Source organism: Hirundo rustica, chromosome 17 (assembly GCF_015227805.2).
Source record: "Hirundo rustica isolate bHirRus1 chromosome 17, bHirRus1.pri.v3, whole genome shotgun sequence".
Taxonomy (NCBI): domain Eukaryota; kingdom Metazoa; phylum Chordata; class Aves; order Passeriformes; family Hirundinidae; genus Hirundo; species Hirundo rustica.
Genome location: NC_053466.1, coordinates 788,035 through 807,132, shown reverse-complemented (window position 1 = coordinate 807,132; position 19,098 = coordinate 788,035). Strand labels below are relative to the sequence as shown.

The following is a 19,098-nucleotide window of genomic DNA, read 5'->3' as shown; positions in this document are numbered from 1 at the left end:
CCTTTGTGTTGCCGTAAGGCAGAACCCGGCCCAGGTGTCAGCGCCACGCAGCATTCCACCACCCCAGGCTGAGCCTGCACCGCGCATCGCCCTGGATTCCCTCTTGGAGGGGTAAGCAAGGATGTTCCTCACCCCACAGGGACAGGCTGGCCATCACCACCACTGCTTGTCCTAACCCTGCGCACCTCCCCTGCCCGAGGCTCTGCACCCAGGGCTCTCCGGAGGGACTCGGCCCATCCCCAGCCAGCCCAGGCTGCAGGAGGAACGGGGCCACGGCATTTCCCAGCCCCGTTAAACCGGGGCGAGCTCTGCCAGCCCCCGGTGCCACGCAGGGATCAATCAGCTCGCGCAAAGGACAGCAGGGGTGCAAAGGGCAGCTGCACTGGGCAGGCACTCAGACAGCAGGTGTCAGTTCAGGTCCAGCAGCACAGGGAGCTGGAGCCCTGGCTCTGGCAGCGTTAACCACAGCCCTGCTCTCACAGCTGACTGCCCCTGACCACGAGAGAACGGCAGGGAAATGCCGTCCCTGCATCCCAGGGGAAGGAACGCCCACAGCTGCCCTCCGGAACGCGGCTCGGCTTCTCCCCAGTTCCACCAGCTGATCGTGAAGCACCAAAGCCAGGGCTGCACTACAGAGACAACATTTTCTGGCAATTAATGAAGCATGGAAAAGAAGATGCTCCAGAAGGATGGAGCAAGAAAAAGCCACTTTCCTACAGAACTGTCTCAGGCTTGATTGGCTCTTGTGTCCAAGAAACTACAAGCTCTTCTTTAAGATTTTTCCATAATTGCCTATTGATAAGAATTCAGCTGCTTGGAGGCTCTCTGTTATGTTTTTCCTCTACTCTGTGTATTTTCATGGCACAGATAAGAAATAACCATCTCTGAGTCAGCTTTGCTGCTGTCAAATCTAAGGCACACATGCACAGGCAGCATGAGACTCATTTGCTCACAAAACCCGGCTAAATGCATTTTTTTCTCCAAAGGAAAAAAAAAAAAAAAACCAATGAAATTAATGAAAAATTGACCTAGCTGTACTTGCTTGCTTTATTTCCTTCATTAAAAATGACAAATGTATTCTGGAGCTAGCACATGTGTAGTACTGCCGGCTGTATTTATGACAGAAATAAGCATAAGTTCTTTCCTTTGAAATAAAAGATCGTACACCTATTATTAGCCAGAGATCTGCACAACACACTACAGCACCTGAATATATCCCCTTGCTTGTTGACACCTCTCTGAAATAGGAGGAATATTAAAATGTTAAAAATAGAAAGCATGAATATTGTTGACATATAAACAAAAAAGAAAGTAATATCCACAGAGCGCAGAAACAATATGTAAATTAAGAGCTAATGTAGCTATGGGGGAAAAAAATATCTCATATTTTAGGAGAAAAAAGCTGGAGAAATCGACTTGACATCTTTATGCACATTCCTTGAGATGTGGCTCGCACGGCACAAATATCGGGTGAATTTAATCTACAATATATTGAAATTGCAATTGCCTAATATCACATCAGGTAGGTAACTTAATTGGAATTATTAGCCATGGAAATCATTCTTAAGGCCTGATATGCTGCTGCACTAATTTCTTTCATATTTCTGCCCAGGCCTTTGTGGGGGGAAAGCAGCAAAAGCTGTGTGCACTTCTTTGAAACTACATCACGTTTTTCCCTTGAATCTGGAGTTTTCCAAACCCTTGAGCCTCTCCAGGCTCAAGCTCTGTAGGAGCCAGTGAGGATTGAAGGTGCTTTTGGCCAGAGCCTCCACACCTGCTCTACACCTCTCAGAGCAGCCTTTGCCACGATAGCACTGCCCTACAACACACAGACACTTGCACACCTACAAGATGTTAAATCCTACAAAATGTGAAATCCTTTCCAAGTGCTAGCTGCAGAAAACCAAATGCATTCTAATTGTCGCCTTATTTCCTTTTCTTCCTTAAGTCTGCACTACATGAAAAGCCTCCCTCTGCATTTCCCTTCTCCAGTAACACCTTTCTCCAAAGCAACAGCACCTTTTAACAGAGCACGTGACTCTGCTAACTTTAATCTCTTACTTTTGTGACAATTAAGGAAGAGATATTCAGCAGAATAAATTGACACACCAGACTGTTTGAAGTGTCCTTTAATCTTCTACACGATTTTAAAAGTTCAGCTGCTTATTTCATTTAGAAATCAGACTGAAGCAACTCCCTGCTCCCCCTCCTCCCTTCCTTGTAAAATAGCTATGACAGCCTGGAGAAACATTGTGTGTCTGGGATGCAGGCACTGCCCCGGAGGTGTAAAGCTACAGATGAGTTCAATACAGCTTGTTTCACTGCTAATTTTAGAGGGCATGTAGAGCTGCTTCTTCCCCTGGCTTAACAGATAAATTGACTTTCTAATTTTAGAACAGGAGACTTCTGCACAGGCACAGACAAAAATGCTCCTTTTCTGATGGTTCTAAATACAGATTTATGCTCTGAAAAACCACAGCACCTGAGGGACTTCAGGCTTGCCATGAAAAATGGCATTTAGGAGCGCTGCCCCACAGCCAGATGTTTAAACAACAATGCTGATAGTGCTTGTTCCTGGGGATGTGCCAGTTTCAAACAGCCCTGCTTACCCTACATTGCAACATTAAATCGAGGTTGGGGGTACAAATGAAGCGCTGTAATTTACTCCTTCCTGTGTTTGCTTTGTAAGGACCTTCATAAATACACATCCTGCTTTTCCTTGTAGACTACATCTAAAGATCTGCTTGCTCTGCCCCTGGCACAACTCTCCCTTTTCCAAGTTAAAAAGTTCCATTTATTGCATCCTATTTGTAATGGAAAATTGACTACTCAGTCTCTGAAATGAAATGGGGATCAGAGCATCATCCTCACCCCAGCTGGGCAGCTGGTCTGTGGGCACAGGGCTGGGCTTGACAGCACTTCTCCTACCTAAGAGCTGTTTTCACCTGCCTGGCAATTGTGCACTTCCATACAATTAAACTCTGCAGTTTCTGTTTGTCTGATGGAAGCACCTGGATCATCATTAGCAGTTCATTAGGACTTTGGGGTGTTTACAAGTCCTGATTACAGCAGAAGAGTAAAATCTTTATTTGTGTTTTATCTGAGAAGCAGAAGCAGCATTTCTTTTCATAAACAGGATTAATCCCTTAAACCACTGAACAAGAGATATTTTCCTAGAGAATTACATAAGAATGATGAGAGTGCCAAAACCACAAACCTAAAGTAAAGAGCAAAAATACAGCTTTTACAAAACAACTGCTGATTGCCACCGTTGCAGAGATTTGATCGTAAGGCTGCATTTCTAAAACTGTCATTTATCCCAAAACTCTGGAGACAGCTAAATTCCTGATCCTCTGCTGCTGAGAGCCACTGCAAACAAGATTTATTTTCATGTCCTTTATGAGAACAAAGTCTTGATTTTTGAACAAATAGTAATTTTTCATCAAGACATTGTAATTCTCTCTGAGACTCTTAAGGACTAAGTCAGAGGTTTATCTTACTCAAATATAGAAAAACAAATGTAGACTAAACCCACAACCCCCCTCTCTTCCTCAGTGTTCTTGGTACCGAACGTGCATAAAATCAAACCTGGTTCAATCTATCAGAGCCTAAAAAGAATTGCAGTATAGACAATAAGTATGCACTGAATGTGTAAATGCATCCCTAACATAAACCAGAGATATTGGTGAGATCATGGGAATAGAATGTGTGGGTTAAAAGCTACAAAAATAATTAAGACCATTCAAAATTATTTGTTGTGCCATCCTCCGTTCAGTAGTTGACAACTTGGCAGAAAATCAAGGATATAAATTTCTATGTCAGGGGTGTGGGCAGCTCTTGGGAACACTAAGGTAAATAAATTGTAGCCATTTTGCCACATGCAGTAGAATTTAGGAGAACAGCGCCGTCTGTTTAAACATTAAAATATGCTCAGAATTGGAAATCAACACTCAAAAATAGAAGAACATTATGAAGTTTCTTATGCTTCCAAGCAAGGACTCAAAGACTGGCAGGGGACACAATTTGGATAAATGTTGGGTTTGGTATCCAAAAGGCAACACAGAACTTTGTTTTCCCTATAAAAATCTACCCCAACTTTTCCAAGCTGTGGATCTCAGGACAGGAGGGAGACGATATTTTGAAACACGTGTCATATCCAGACTTGTCAGAGCGCGTCTGCCAAACTCCTCTGTGCCCGTGGTCCTGTGGAGCGAGTGCCATGTGTTCATGTGAGGCTGTTCCTCGTGAATATGCATCAAAGATTCACTCCAGCACGGCCTCATTTCTGCAACTTCTGAAAGCTCCTCCGCCACGGATGCTGACAAGTGTATAACGTACGGACAACACAGACAACGTACTCTACACGCATTACATTTCCTCACTCTGTGCTCAGTTTTTATATTTATTTTGTTCTCTTCCAGGCCTTTTGTTTTTCCTTGCCTTTGCTACTTCACACAAAGACATGTACGTGTCTGTAAGAAAATTAATTGCTTCGACAATTAACAGGAAAACGCATCTCAGAGGAAACGCTTCACAATCGATCTGTTTCCAGGTACAATATTTGCCACTCAGGAATAGATTAATTGGAGTGAAAATTATTCAAGCTAATTATTTTCTCTCTAGTACGAGATTAAACGGAAGAGTCTAATAAACAGAAAATGAAGAAGTTCCACTCAGCACTTCACGAGCTCACAGTGAGAGGCCCTGTTCCAGTCCTGATGTGAAGGATTCTGCTCATCCTGTGACCAAGGACTTGCTGAAGGAGAGTGTGGCTCTGGGTCACATGTAGGAACTACTAGAAAAGACAGTATCTTGTCAACACTGAAGATGTTTTCAAGTATTTCAGAAAAAGGCAGGCAGGCACTCCTGTAACATGCCAGGGAAAATTTATCTCAAGAATCACTGGAGATGGGAGCCATCCACTCAGCTAATGGCACATTTGAATATTAGCTTCAGGTAACCCCTGGAACTAAGAATAACATGAGCACATCTGCAGAAGTGCAGGAGATCCCTCACTCGCAGCTGACAGTGAGTCCCAGGCACAGACACAGCCAGGTTTGGATCCTCCTGGGATGGACACAGCAGTGCATGCACCCCGTGCCAGGGCCACACTGCCAGGGACTGAGACTTCACAGGGCAGGGTAAGAGAATCACAGAACTAACCAGGTTAGGAAAGACCTTTGGGATCACCAAGTCCAACCCATGACCCAACACCTCCTCATCCCCTAAACCCTGGCCCTGAGTGCCACTCCCAGGGCTGGTGGCCCCATCACCTCCCTGGGCAGCCCATTCCAGTGCCCAGTCACTCTCTCAGAGAAGAATTTTTTCCTGGTGTTGAACCTAACCCCCAACCTAGGCCACTCTCACATCACAGGCAGAACAGCAGAGCTAGCAAATGCTCAAATTTCCAAGTACACCTAATACAAACCCAGATTTACACCTCTGACACGAAGAGCTCTGAGGCTCCCTAAGTAACAAAAGGGAACACAGGCTGCAATAGCTCTGTACTTTTGCACAGAATCATGCAAGCAGCCACTCGTCCCTTCCTGCCTAGCTTATTTGCCATGGATGGTACAGCCTGAATCCCCACTCCTACAGGCTGGGAATGTACTTTTGTCTAACCTCTTATGTAACATTTTTTCTGTGCATTCCTCTGCTCAGACTCGGTGTGAAACCATCGTACACAGACCGAGGTTTGTAATTTACACAGCCAGTGTGGATTTCCAACTGAGACCCAGTCTCTAACAGATGCAAACGCAAGGGATATTTATTGCACGTTACACCAGCTCTAGGGAACGCTATAGAATCATACTCCAGACTGCGCCTTGGTCTGGAGAACGTTTGCCAAGCTGAAGCGGGTTGGCAGAGGTGCAGGCAGGGCAGGTTCCCTTCAGGGGAGGAATGAATCACGTTACACACTCCTTGGGTGGAACCCAGAACATCCAGGGAGCACACACCCAGCTCTGCACGGAATCCCACGGCTCAGATTCCTGCCCTGCTCCCAGGTTTTACACGCACGCTACGTCAGACTCACTGACACCCACAAAGACATCCTAAACACCCAAATCCTTTTACTGGCTCGGACACCAACAGAACCTTCAAAAAGTGATCCAAGGCACACTTGGAGTTCCAGAGAGATGTGTCGTTGATGTATCTGCACAGCGAGAGTTGAAGCCGTAAAACAATGCAAATTCCCAGTGAATTCAGCCTTGTTCTAGCAGCTGGAATTTATTCAGGACTGGTTTTGTGATTTAGAAGGACGCCAGACTTTATTATTCCCTTCACCTTCCGGCCCTCACTCTGTCGTGTGTTGATTTAGATGTGACAGATTGATTTTTTCATCCAAAACATGGGAATTCCCATGTCTCAAGAGCAACAGGCGTATTTTAACCTCAGCTCATATTTTAAGTTATCCACACAACTTTCCAACTCTCACAGCAATTAGTATCACTTCTTACAAGATTTCCTCCAAGGGAAAAAAAAATCAACAGCACCATTAAAGACATTTTCACAAGACATACTTTTGTATTTAATATTAGATTTTTAATAGACAGGAGATTACTCACTTGCTGTCTCTTTTGTAATAGAAAGCAAACTGGTCTCGTCCCACTGGAATTGTTATTTTGAGCCTCTGGGCTACTAAAGGTTTAAGAACTACAGTGCTAAGTACCACAAACACAGAGCAAGCGTAACGATGATGCATCCTCAAGGTTCTTAAGGGAAATAATTCTTTCTCAAGTTTAAAATTGTGTTTATTACACTGGGTAACACCAGGGTAAAAATGCAGACACTAAATACAAATGAGGTTATCCAGAGTGTTGGAAATATCCTTTAGCTACGTCAACACCAGACAGGAAGAAAGGTCTCTGTTCTACCAGGGAGGTGACAGAAAAAAACTCCCACTGAGCATTAGAAAATGGTCCCTCGTTACGCAAGCACAGGAACCATCAGAATTCCTGCCAGGACTTCTCAGGTTCATCCACAGCTCCACCTCTGAGCCATCACACCTCTTCTCGTGCTCCTAGCTGAGCTCATGAACAAGGGAACATTGAGCAACTGTTCTATGTTCAGTTTTTGTATCATCTGGGAGCCCCATACATGAAATACTACAGATCCCTGCTTTCCACGACTATTTTTATATGTGAACTAAAACCCAGTAAGATTTAATCCAAAAATACACAGGGGAGAGGATGCTTTGAGATGAACTAGGGCAGGAGATGAAATCCATCCTCCTTACAGAATTCCTTCTGTTCAGAGCTGTGCCCCAGGGCCACAGCTGGCTGAGCTGGGCTGGGTTACCCTGCTGCTGCCATACGGGAACATGGAACTGCTCCAACTCAAATTAAGGAACACTTCTCCAGGTTGTCTTCAGCTGTGATGCTGCAGAGAATACAGAATTCCCTCCCAGGGTTTCTGGATAGACAGAGGAGAACTCCAGAGCTGTGCTGGAGGTGGTGGCCGGCTGCCACAGGACACCAGCCTGCAGTCACTGTTCCCTGGACTAATTCCCACCTGTCACAAAAGCAGAGCCAAACATAAGAATGACCAAGATAAATGAGACCTCTGAAACCCCTCTGAAAGGAACATGACATCTTCATCATTTCCCTATATTTACTCCTGAGTGGTGTCATTATTCCCACATGCGCACTGAGAGCTCCCTGGCTGTGTGGTGAGCCAGCACAGCTCTGACAGCGACCCCAGCTCTGCTCCAGGAACCCAGCCCCAGGAAAGCTGCAGGCTTTGGGGCACCATGGAAGTGAGAACGTCACTATTTCAAAAGGATAATCCCTGAATGAGAGAATTTATTTTTTTAACAGCATCAAAAGACTGTGCTGAGTCTCACCTTTCCCACTTCCAGCAGCATCTTGCTCCAAAGTAAAGGAACAGGAATAACCTTTGCTCTCCGAGGAGAACCCAGATTCAGAGATTAAAGGGAATCATCCTTGCCCTTTGAGCTGAAATTTCCTGTTATCTGCTCCATGTGAATGCCAGAGACAGGAGTCCCCCCTGAAGATGCCGACAGCCATCCCCATGCCTTTGAAGTGCTTTCTGCAAGTTTTGTTTTTAAATCAGTGAGTCTCAAGCCAACAGGTGAAAAAGTTGGCTATTAATGCCTTTATCTAACAACTGGTTATTATTTCATCTCTTTCCTTTTGATTTGATTCAAGATGATAACCATAAACATTTTTTTTCTAGTGCATTAGCACTGAGTTGAATGATTTCAAGAAAGATTCTGCCTTTCTTGGTAAATAAAATAGTTCTCTTTTTTTAAAAAAAAATGGGAAAAGTGGGTCAGTGTGTAAAATAATAATGCACTGAGGCTTTGTTCAGACAAATTTATTTTGCCTCGACATCTCAAGGGGTTCTCTCTCTGAGGGCACATTTAAGCTTTAAAATGAGAAATAGAGGTTTGTGACTAATTGCCTTCAAACAGAGGAATGTAAACATGACTTCTGAGACGTTCAGCACTTTCACATTATCCCAACAGACAAACTCCTGGAAGCCTGGAGGTTTCTAATAACACAGGAAGGAAAAGAGAAAACCCAAAGTGTACACAGCACAAAACTCTAAAAGAACCCAGGGTAAATATGTTTACAGCTGTTCATCACCCACATGTCTCAGAAGTAGAAATGGAGTTAAACTCTGCTGTTTCAGAACTAAATGAACATATTCTATCTGCCCAACTACAGATATCTTAATGAATTACATCAGCACCAACAATGCTGAGTGAACAGACAATTTTTTAGGGCTGAATAATTATTCTCAGAAAGCAATTTTGGAACCACACAGAATTGTCTCCTTTCTCCCTCCCCTCCTGTTTCCCTCAATACTAAAACCAGGATTCAAAAAATGAATAAGAGAAATCTCTTTTGCTTAGAATTCACATCAACAAATAATGCATTAGGTTGGCACCAAAATCCCCAAACATCCAGCCTGGCCCAGCCCTTCACCCACGGGGCCTGTCCAGCCCTGAAAACACCACTCCTGAGTATATTCCATTCCCAAAGTCTGATTTCTGCCATCTCTTTCTTGCTTTTATTTCGTCGTGACAAAGCGAACTTCATGCGATTCCCACAGGATGCAACAGGACAAAGTACAAGGAGATTTTTTTTACTACATCATGCGTTCTTTTCTCTCATTTCAGAGTAGAAATGTCTCTTTCCAAGCAATAATACATTTCTAGGTGACAAAGTCATGTGAGCACATGGGAGCAAGGAAAAAAAATTAATGGTGATCTAAAACATTAAACTACTTTTATGAAGCATTTTGATGAACACCAGCAAGAGACAGAGTGTAATTATTGTGGCCATTAGGCTGTTATTTATGTTAAATTTGTTGCTCTTGCTGGCTTCAGAAGCGTTTTAGGGCTACAGCGCTCTTGGGAGTCCATCAGCTGTACTGGCATGTGAGGGAACAGCTCACTGCATTTACCACCAGAAAATGTTTAATAACTGCACGTGCAAATGAGAGAAACGGGGCACTAAGGGCAACGGCATCAAGGCAATAGGAGGAAAATACTGAGTAGGAAAATCAAAGGCAATGTTGCCATGTGTTTTCCTGTCCCCTGTTATTATTTAGTATCAAGCTAATTTCTTCAGTTATAGAAGTGTTAAGAAAATTAAGCGCTGAAATACAGTACCATGAACAAATGAGAGCCGCAGTAATAAATGAGGGATATAGCCTAGAAAATCCTGTTACTGCCTCTCACTGTGTCCACGTTGTCACAAACTCATTTAGTCACTCGGAGTTCAAACTGAAAATCAGTTTCTCTGACAGCAGCATCTGGTTTCAGGCAGCACAAACCAGCAGCTCCTTCAGTGCTACAGAACTGACGAGGAAAGGTATCAAAACAAATGCTGTCCTTGTTACGTTCCCAGAAAAAGGGAAAGGAGACTGCTGAGCACTCTTTATCCATTATATAATTGAAACACTTGTGGCATTAAGGCAGGAAATGGTCATTAAGGTTCCACTCAGAGATAGCCAAGATTTGTCTACAATTATTTTGTATTTGGTGGAATCAGTGGCTTCATTCCTGCCACAGGCACAGAGAACAGTAACGGAATGGGAATAACAAACAATTTGTGCCCGAAATATAAAACACGACTAGAATATCGTCAGAGGATCATGACACCCATTAGTATCACATCAGAACATCCTGCCTAATGCCTCCCCAGCAGCTGTGGATAGAGGGAAGTGCTGTCAGTCGTGCTCTGCAGATGAGGAAAACCCAATAAATCTCCATCTTCCGCCACCCCAATGATTTTCCAGGCGCAGCCCACGGGGCACGCTGCCAGTCCAACAGCAATCACAGGGGAGGCACAGGCAGGAATGCAGATCTTCAACTCCTGGCTGCTCCTGCTCTCAGTCAGCACTGGCACAGCACAGATGCCCCATTCCAGGTACAGCGAGAAACAGCACCAACCCAAGAACATAGTCTGGAAAGGCAGGAGTCCTCAATCTCCCCTTCCTGTTCTGTCCATTACACGAGGAATTGACAAAAATAAAATCAGCTAACTTCCCAAGGACAGGAGTGAAGGATGGCACAGGTTAGGACACATCTCCCTGGCTCAGTCAGTGTTTGAAGGGTTTCCCCAGTCCCGTTTTGGTCACTATTCAATTCCCACACCGTTTGCTCTTTGCTTGTTCGGTCACCTGCCCGACAGCAGAGTGGGGGACGATCGATGCTTCACGGGGAGGAGCAGCAGTGTTGTACAGATGCTACATGTAGTAAACCCATCCAATAATCTCCCGGGTCAGGATTTAGAGTGTTACAAAACTACTGCTGCCTGAGAAAGAAATCACAACAATTGGGGAGAACTTTCTAATTGCCTCACCATTAATCTGGAACATTGTCGCAAGCCCGTAATAAGCAAGACACAAGAACTTCAAATCATATTTGACAGATGGGCTTAATTAGTTATTCTCAGACAGAATCATAATATTTGCTGTTAATATTCATCTGAAAACACCCTGCTGGCTGTGATAATATTTATATGTTAATCCTGTTACGATAAGCTGCCGCTGCCAGAACCTCTCCACACAAAATGACGGATACATTTCAAACCCCGATAAGGAAACTCTGGCACACTGCTCCCGTTTGTCACTTGCACAAGTGCCTCCTTAAGCCGTGAAATTACACTTGTCACACTGAGTTAGCTTTATTAACACTATTTTCTGATCCATGTAAAACTATCAGGAGCACAAAGGTACTGAATCTGCAGTTAATTAACATTGCCACCTTTGCATCCCTGTGATCAGACCTCTGTTTTTTAGGAGAAATTAAAGAATATGCAAACGGAGTTTGTGTCATTTCAAAATGAACTATGGAGGCAAAAAATCTGGTGAGGGACATCAATATTTAACTGTTACCCCTTGTGCCTATTTGGTGACATCAAACATGTCTAGATAAGGATAAAATTATTTCCCAAAAACCGTAGAGCACACTCCACTCTCTTTCTCCACATAATGCCTGATCTTCTAAAAATGCACAGCTCCACAGATCCAAGTAAATTTAATGAGGAAAACAATACACCGGGTAATGCATTGCAAAGACTTTGCACTTGTCTATGAACAGGGAGGAAGAAGTTCTCAGAAGTGAGAAAACCAGAAAATCTCAGCTGGGAACTCGATGGAACAAATCAAAGCAGGAGTTGTAGCAGAGGTACACACACACCTTGTCCTCCCTGGATTTTCTTTCCAGTAAAACCTGTGTATGAGCTCAGATTTCTTTTAATAAGCATCCAGCAGTGTTTATAATCAGCATGTGCAAGCACACAGAAAGCACAACCACCGCGTGAAAGATGACATGATAATTTATTTTTTGTGTACCAGGGGTCATTTTAAAGGATTGCCACTGGATGATGAATAGTGAAGGGAAGTTAAGTTGCCAAGATTCAGTTCCCCCATGAGGCTGCTTTATATTTTCCTGCTGAGGAAGAGAAATCAGGCAAATGCACGCTGTGGGCCCAACAAGATGAAGTGTGATGGAAAACGCAGCGCTGAAGTAATCTGATTTTGATCCAATGCCCCTTTCAGTCAATGAAAATATTCATACTTTCTTCCAGTGGCTTCGAGGGGGGATTTTAAGGAATTTGACAGAGTGTGCTCAGCATAGGAGGCTTCCACCTTGGCATGCACGCACATTTCTGCTTTGCCCACTGACATTCAGTCAGAAATATGACAAGATATGCTTTAGATGAGGAAAATTCAGCATATTATAGCCAAGGAATTGTGTAGAACCTGAGTTATTATAAGGAGAAAGTGATTCCTGCCATGATTACAAAGTGAAATTCTTCCCTTCCTCTTTTTTTTTTCATGCATGCAGATTGCAAGGAGATGAAACTTCTTAATTATTAGGTTCAGAAGGTGTTTACTTAAATATCATAAACCATGTAATAAATCCCCCAAACCCTATTGGATTTTGTAAAATTTCACACGTGACTCACACACGTAAATAGAAGTTTTCTAAGAGCAATGCCAACCACAAAGCAAATGCAGTCAGATCCTTATAAATGTGCACCTGACTTGCAGTTCCAGAAGCAATGAAGAAGCAGCACATCATATAAAAATGCATTCATTAAACCAAAGAGTTGTGATAAAAAAAGGAACATCCACCTGTCAGATGGAGGTATTTTGAGACAGGTCCATGTTGCAGAATGGGAATGGAAAACAGAAAATTTATTTCCTTCTGCAGATCAAAAAATCATATAAATCTCACCCTCAACATCAGCATCATCCAGTCACAAATGACCAAAACAAAAACAAGGAAAAAAACCCAACAAACAAAGGAAAAGGACCCAACCTATGAAGAAAACCCCAAGTAAAATTAATAAACCAAAAAAATCCACCACAAACAGCCATATAAAGACTGCCCTACTATAATGTTTGGCATCAAATAATTTGAAAAAAAATGAAACCAGCCACAATCAAATTCAAAGACAGGAAACAAGTTCTTCTAAATAATTCATGCCAACAGTATTTCCTGTTGGTTTTTACTTCCCTTGAGCACTAGGACTGAGTAGCATTTGCGAGGTGGATTGAGCAATGCAGTACAGACAGATCCACAGCTCTTCCACAGGCATTTCCTCAAGCACTGCAGGAAAATGCACTAAAACCACTGAGAGTCCAGAAAAGGACAAACAGCCATCCGTTATGAAGAGCTGGACGTGACCTACCTGTTGTCAGAGGCAGCAGATTTCCTCTGGCAAACCACGACAGCGGGAGCGGATTTCCCAGCATAGTCCACGCTCTCCCTGATGTCCCACAGGTAGGGGCTGCTGGCCCTCACGCTGAAAACGTTCACACCTTTCTTCACCTTCGCCCTGGGGAAGCAAGAAGATGTTTCAGCAATGAGAGAGAAATGTCAGCTCCATCTGTCCCTGATTTCTTCATCGTGTCCTTCCTCCTGCCCCACAGAAAGCGCCACCACTCATTCAGAGCTCAACAGCAGGGCAAGGAAAGGAGATGAGAGAAGTAATTAAGACTTTCATATTTTGAAGAAATTCTATCAGGACAGAAATCTGACTGAGCCCATGGTAATTACAGCTTTGATTGAAGGGTCAGTGTGCTCTGGAGCAGGCTCCTCCCTTACCCACACTGTGGGCACCACTGGGCACGTTGAGGCTCTGGCTCCGAGTCCCTGTACTGGAGCAGAAATACCAATTTCGGTGTAAAAAGAAGGGAATTGGGTGCTGGACTGAAGAGCCATTGCTAGACCTCATTACAATCAAAATCTCTCCTTTCTCTCCTCCCTCTCTGGATTACTCAAAGATGACAATCGTTATCTTTGCTCTTACTTTGAGTCCACAACATTTCCTTTTAATACTGTTGGGTTTAATTGTCCTCTCAGCTCTGAACTTAAAAATAGTTATTTTAAAAATTTCTTATTTTTCCTGAAGCAACTGATTTCTCTGGAGCTCTGTATGAGAGGTTAAACAACAGGAAAAGCCATATGGCAAACTGGACTGGCACCTGTTGGGAGGCACCTTCTAATTCTCACGTGCTAGCACAACACTTCTGGAGTTACGTGTTAAAAGAATAACCAGAATAAAAACTAGAATTTATTTACCCCAAGCGGAGAAAAGGGACTTTATATGGAGAGAGATGCACTTTCAAATATTTCAATGTTTCAATTCCTCTTATAAGGTGTGGAATTCTTTAATTCTCCCTCTCTCTCTTTTCCAAAATTTGTACCTCAGGGCACTACTGAATTACCCCATAGGTATAAACATAACGATGGCCAAATTACTGAATTAGGAGTTCCTGGTGGTATCAACTTTTGGTTCCTGAATGTGTTCACAACAAGTCCACTGTGGTCAAGCCTCATCTGTGAAGTACCAGGAAATGACAGTTTAATTATATTTGCTTAAAATCTTGTACACAAAATCCATTGAGTGCATGGCAAGTGCTCAGTTCTGGGCAGAAACCCCAAAAAGGTACGTGAGTTTTTTGTCTGAACAGCTGCTGCCACGCAGAGAAGCAAACAGCAGTAAAACAGCCCTGTCAGCTCTGCCCCCGCATCAAATTGCTCAGGAAATCTTTGAAGGACTAGATCCACACAGATGTTTGCAGAATAAAAAGCCAAAGGATTCCTTCAACTGTCTTGAACAAAAAGGATGCTATCTCCTTTCTTCCAGCACTAACTCAACAGCAGTGGCTGCAGTTTCCTTAGCACACCTGGAAGAATAAACACAGCGAGGCTGCCAGTTCTTCTGCAAGTTCTCCTACGCTAATTTCACAAAATGAATTTTAAGCAGGTGCAGTCAGTGCTGCTAGAGCAGGCATCCCTCAGGACAAGAGCTCAGGGCTCAGAGGAGAGTGGAAATGAAACTCCATTCCCGATGTCTCGGAGAGGGAGGTACAAGACCACACACAATTGGGTGAAACATTTCCCAGCACGAGCCTTCAGCCATTCCGAGGGACTGGAACCTGCTCCTGCCCTCCTGCTCCACCTCCAGGAAGGAAAGCAGCTCAGAGCAGTGACAGAAGAATCACCCCAGCTCTGCAGGGAGTTTGGGGGGGCTCGGGTGCTGTGCAGTTCACCTGGCTGTGCTCAAGGAACCACCCCCACCCTGCAGACACAGCTGCTGGAGCTGCGTGTCGCTGCGGATTTGGTGCCTGAGCTGATGTCCAGTGCTCCCTGCCAGCCCCATTTCCCACAGCCTGCAGCTCCTGCTGCCAGCCCGGCCCCTCAGCTGGGTACCAGGGATCGTGTCGTACACAGCAGCTAAGCTTTTACACGTTTTATTAACAAAACTGGCATGGAATCAAACAAAACCAGCCTTAGACCTGAGCAGGGTCTGCCTCGCTGGACTGGCACGCCTGCAGTAGCTTTACTGCAGCTGAAAAGTTGTGCAGGGTCTCAGGGCTGCTCAGCAAACAGATACACACTGAAAACTGAACAAAATTCTCCCTTGTATTGTAAAAAGCTTTAAAAACTACAGTAAAATAAGTGTACAAGCACAGACACACAGCTGATGCCACCCTCCCCTTTTCTCTCTGGATTCCTTTAAATGCCAGGGTGAGGAGGTAAGCCAGAAAAATGGACACAACACCAGGAGGACAAGCTGAGTTTGCTTATCCTTGACATTCACTTTATCCAACAACAAGCTGCCTTCCCGTACTGGTTTCTAATGCTTCAAAACAATGCAGATCCTTGGGGTAAATGCAGTCTATGGATCAGGACTTCTCAGAAGATGTAAGGTCTCATTTCATCATCTGTGAAAAGCTCCAATCCCCTGATTTTACTGAAAACACTAACACAAGTTTGCTGTTTTCTCCAGAATTAGAGGTTAGGAACTCATTTGTAGGAATCAGATTAACATACTTCTAATAATTAGCAGAGAAACTTCAATTCCTCGAGCCCAGGAAATGTTTTTTTTCCTCCAGCATGTCTCAGAGCTGTGCTTTCCACTGCTGGGCAATTTTACTCACTCCATTTACAGTGGCAGCAGCACTTTGCAATTCTCCAGGAACAGCCTGGGTGAAGCAGGGTTAATAAGAACTGAAGATGTGTTTTCTGTCAGCAGGTAAAACTGGAGACACCCCAGGTGAGAGCACGGTGACTTTATCGTGTCCCAGGGCACCCCAGGGTCTGACCTTCAGCTGCAATTCCCCAAAAACCTGCCTGGCAAAGCTCTTCCACTGTTTGCCCCCAGTTAACAGCCCGAGTACAACATGGTGTAGGTTTGCTCAGACACCCAGCAGTCCTTGGAGTGTTTTGTGCCCATCACTTCACTTTGGGCAGTGTGGCTGTGGAGAGGAGGAAAGAAAGGCCATAAACCTTTGGATCGTGGCTGGTTTGGGGTTGTTTCTTTTCAAACAAGGAGCCCATCCGACTAAACACCTTCCTGGCTGCTCTGGAGTGATCACTGCTCACACATCACTTACCTGAGCAGCTCGCCCCAAATCAGTCACAGCAAACAAAGCCCTTGGGAGTCCACAATCCCTGAAAACTCGTCAGTGCTGACAGGGTACAAATCAGGAGAAGGGAGAAGCAAAAATAAACCACAGAAGGAACTCTCAGAATCAATATATCACAACTGAAATCAAGGAAATGCATCGCCTAAGTGCATAAAGGTAGCGATTCCCAATTCCATCCCACGACCCACTAAACACTGTGTTTACTCTAGTGATGGAACGGGCTGCGACTCCAATTAAAATGCAGGCACTGTCCTCCCTCATTTATCAAGGTGTCTGGTTCAGCATCTCCAGCGTCTGCAGTTTACAAGCACTTAGCGCTCAGCTTTCAGCCCGTGTCATTACTGCGGGCTGCTAATGGCTCGGGAATCCTAACTTAGGAGTGGGGTAAAGGGGAACGGCTGAAAAACCCCACAGAGTGCTGCTGAGTGCCACAGTGTCACCGGGGGTGTGCCCCGGGACAGGCACAGATCACACACACACACACAGACATACACACAGCCCCGGGACAGGCACAGATCACATAGAGCCCCGGGACAGGCACAGATCACACACACACACAGAGCCCTGGGACAGGCACAGATCACACACACACACACACAGAGCCCTGGGACAGGCACAGATCACACACACACACAGAGCCCTGGGACAGGCACAGATCACACACACACACACACAGAGCCCTGGGACAGGCACAGATCACACACACACACACACAGAGCCCTGGGACAGGCACAGATCACACACACACACACACAGAGCCCTGGGACAGGCACAGATCACACACACACACAGAGCCCTGGGACAGGCACAGATCACACACACACACAGAGACACACACACAGCCCCGGGACAGGCACAGATCACACGCACACACACAGAGCCCTGGGACAGGCACAGATCACACACACACACAGAGACACACACACAGCCCCGGGACAGGCACAGATCACACGCACACACACAGAGCCCTGGGACAGGCACAGATCACACACACACACACACACAGCCCCGGGACAGGCACAGATCACACGCACACACACAGAGCCCTGGGACAGGCACAGATCACACACACACACACACAGAGCCCTGGGACAGGCACAGATCACACACACACACACACAGAGCCCTGGGACAGGCACAGATCACACACACACACAGAGCCCTGGGACAGGCACAGATCACACACACACACACAGAGCCCTGGGACAGGCACAGATCACACACACACACACAGAGCCCTGGGACAGGCACAGATCACACACACACACAGAGCCCTGGGACAGGCACAGATCACACACACACAGTCCTGGGACAGGCAGGACATCAGAGCCAGGGATGTGCAGGGCTCGCACTCCCTGCCCGGGGTGATGAAGGGTGTGCAGGGCTCACACTCCCTGCCCGGGGTGATGAAGGGTGTGCAGGGCTCACACTCCCTGGATCAGGGTGATGAAGGGTGTGCAGGGCTCACACTCCCTGCCCAGGGTGATGAAGGGTGTGCAGGGCTCACACTCCCTGCCCGGGGTGATGAAGGGTGTGCAGGGCTCACACTCCCTGCCCGGGGTGATGAAGGGTGTGCAGGGCTCACACTCCCTGCCCGGGGTGATGAAGGGTGTGCAGGGCTCACACTCCCCTCCCATCCCACTCTGCCGGTGCCCTGCATGCAGCACACCAGTATCACACCCCCTCTCCTAGGCAGAGTGCAAAATAAACAGGCAATCCGAGCCCTAAACAGCTCTAAATAAAGATGCTTCAGACCCGTGACACTGAAGTTAGTTTTTCATTACTGTAAGTGCTCCGGGCAAAGATCTGTGGGAACCTTTCATGGTCCTTCTGAGAAAGAGGGCTACTTTCAACATCAAAGGAGAAAAAGAAAAGAGAGGCTGTTAACACCCTGCTACCGCTGGTTGTCATCTTGTCACCAGTGGCGACAGAAGGTGGCAGATAAATTGTGTACAGAGGGGGCATTTTTGAGAGCTCCTAGGCACCCACCAGACACCACAGTGGCCTCTGAGTTTGCCTTGTCACTGCATCTCCCCAGAGCATTTCACAAATAACTAGAAGGGGCTTCAATTTCTGTTTATCTTCCGTGTTCTTGCTGCCCAGAGCCTGACCTTAACCCAGCACTGGGGAGAGAGCAGAGCAGTGCAGGCTGGCAGCGTTCCCTCTGCCAATATCCACCTCCAGGCAGCAGGGGTGGGAGCACGAGAGGTGGGGAGAGGCTTTCCTCCCACCACCCCATTTCAAACCAAACACAAGCAAAATGTCAGCAGAAATGGACCTGAGCTTAAAACCGAGAGATCGGGTGAAGTTTTACTCACTGGAAAGTCAAATGCACCGATAGAGGTGAGCAGCAGAAAACCCCAGCACAAAGGCTGCAGCTGCTCCTAGCCCTACCCTGAAAATGGCCAGCACCTCTCACTGCCCAGAGCCCATTTCTGCTGAGGACAAGGCCAGGGGCTGCTCCTCACTCTGGCTCCTTCCAGTGACAGCCCCTCCTGATCCAAGAGCAGATTACTGCTGGAAACATCCTGTCTGTACTCGCCGAGCCTGGAAGGGGCTGGGGGCAAACCCAGCCACCTCCAGACACCAAGCAGGAGCTGCCAGACCTCCTCAGGGTCTTCCTGAAGGCCAGAACGAAATGTCATGCTTGAAAATCAGGTAGTGGGAGGCGAGATG

General features: G+C 45.7%; 1 protein-coding gene across 4 annotated transcripts in view; it reads right to left on the bottom strand.

Annotated features, from left to right (window-relative positions):
* TMEM132D (transmembrane protein 132D) overlaps positions 1-19,098 on the bottom strand; it is a 199,281-nt gene that overhangs the window by 108,295 nt on the left and 71,888 nt on the right. For all 4 annotated transcript variants that reach the window (XM_040080591.2, XM_040080594.2, XM_040080593.2 and 1 more), the window contains exon 3: positions 13,176-13,322. In XM_040080591.2, the coding sequence (XP_039936525.1) occupies positions 13,176-13,322 (147 nt within the window). The remainder of the gene's footprint in view (positions 1-13,175; positions 13,323-19,098) is intronic.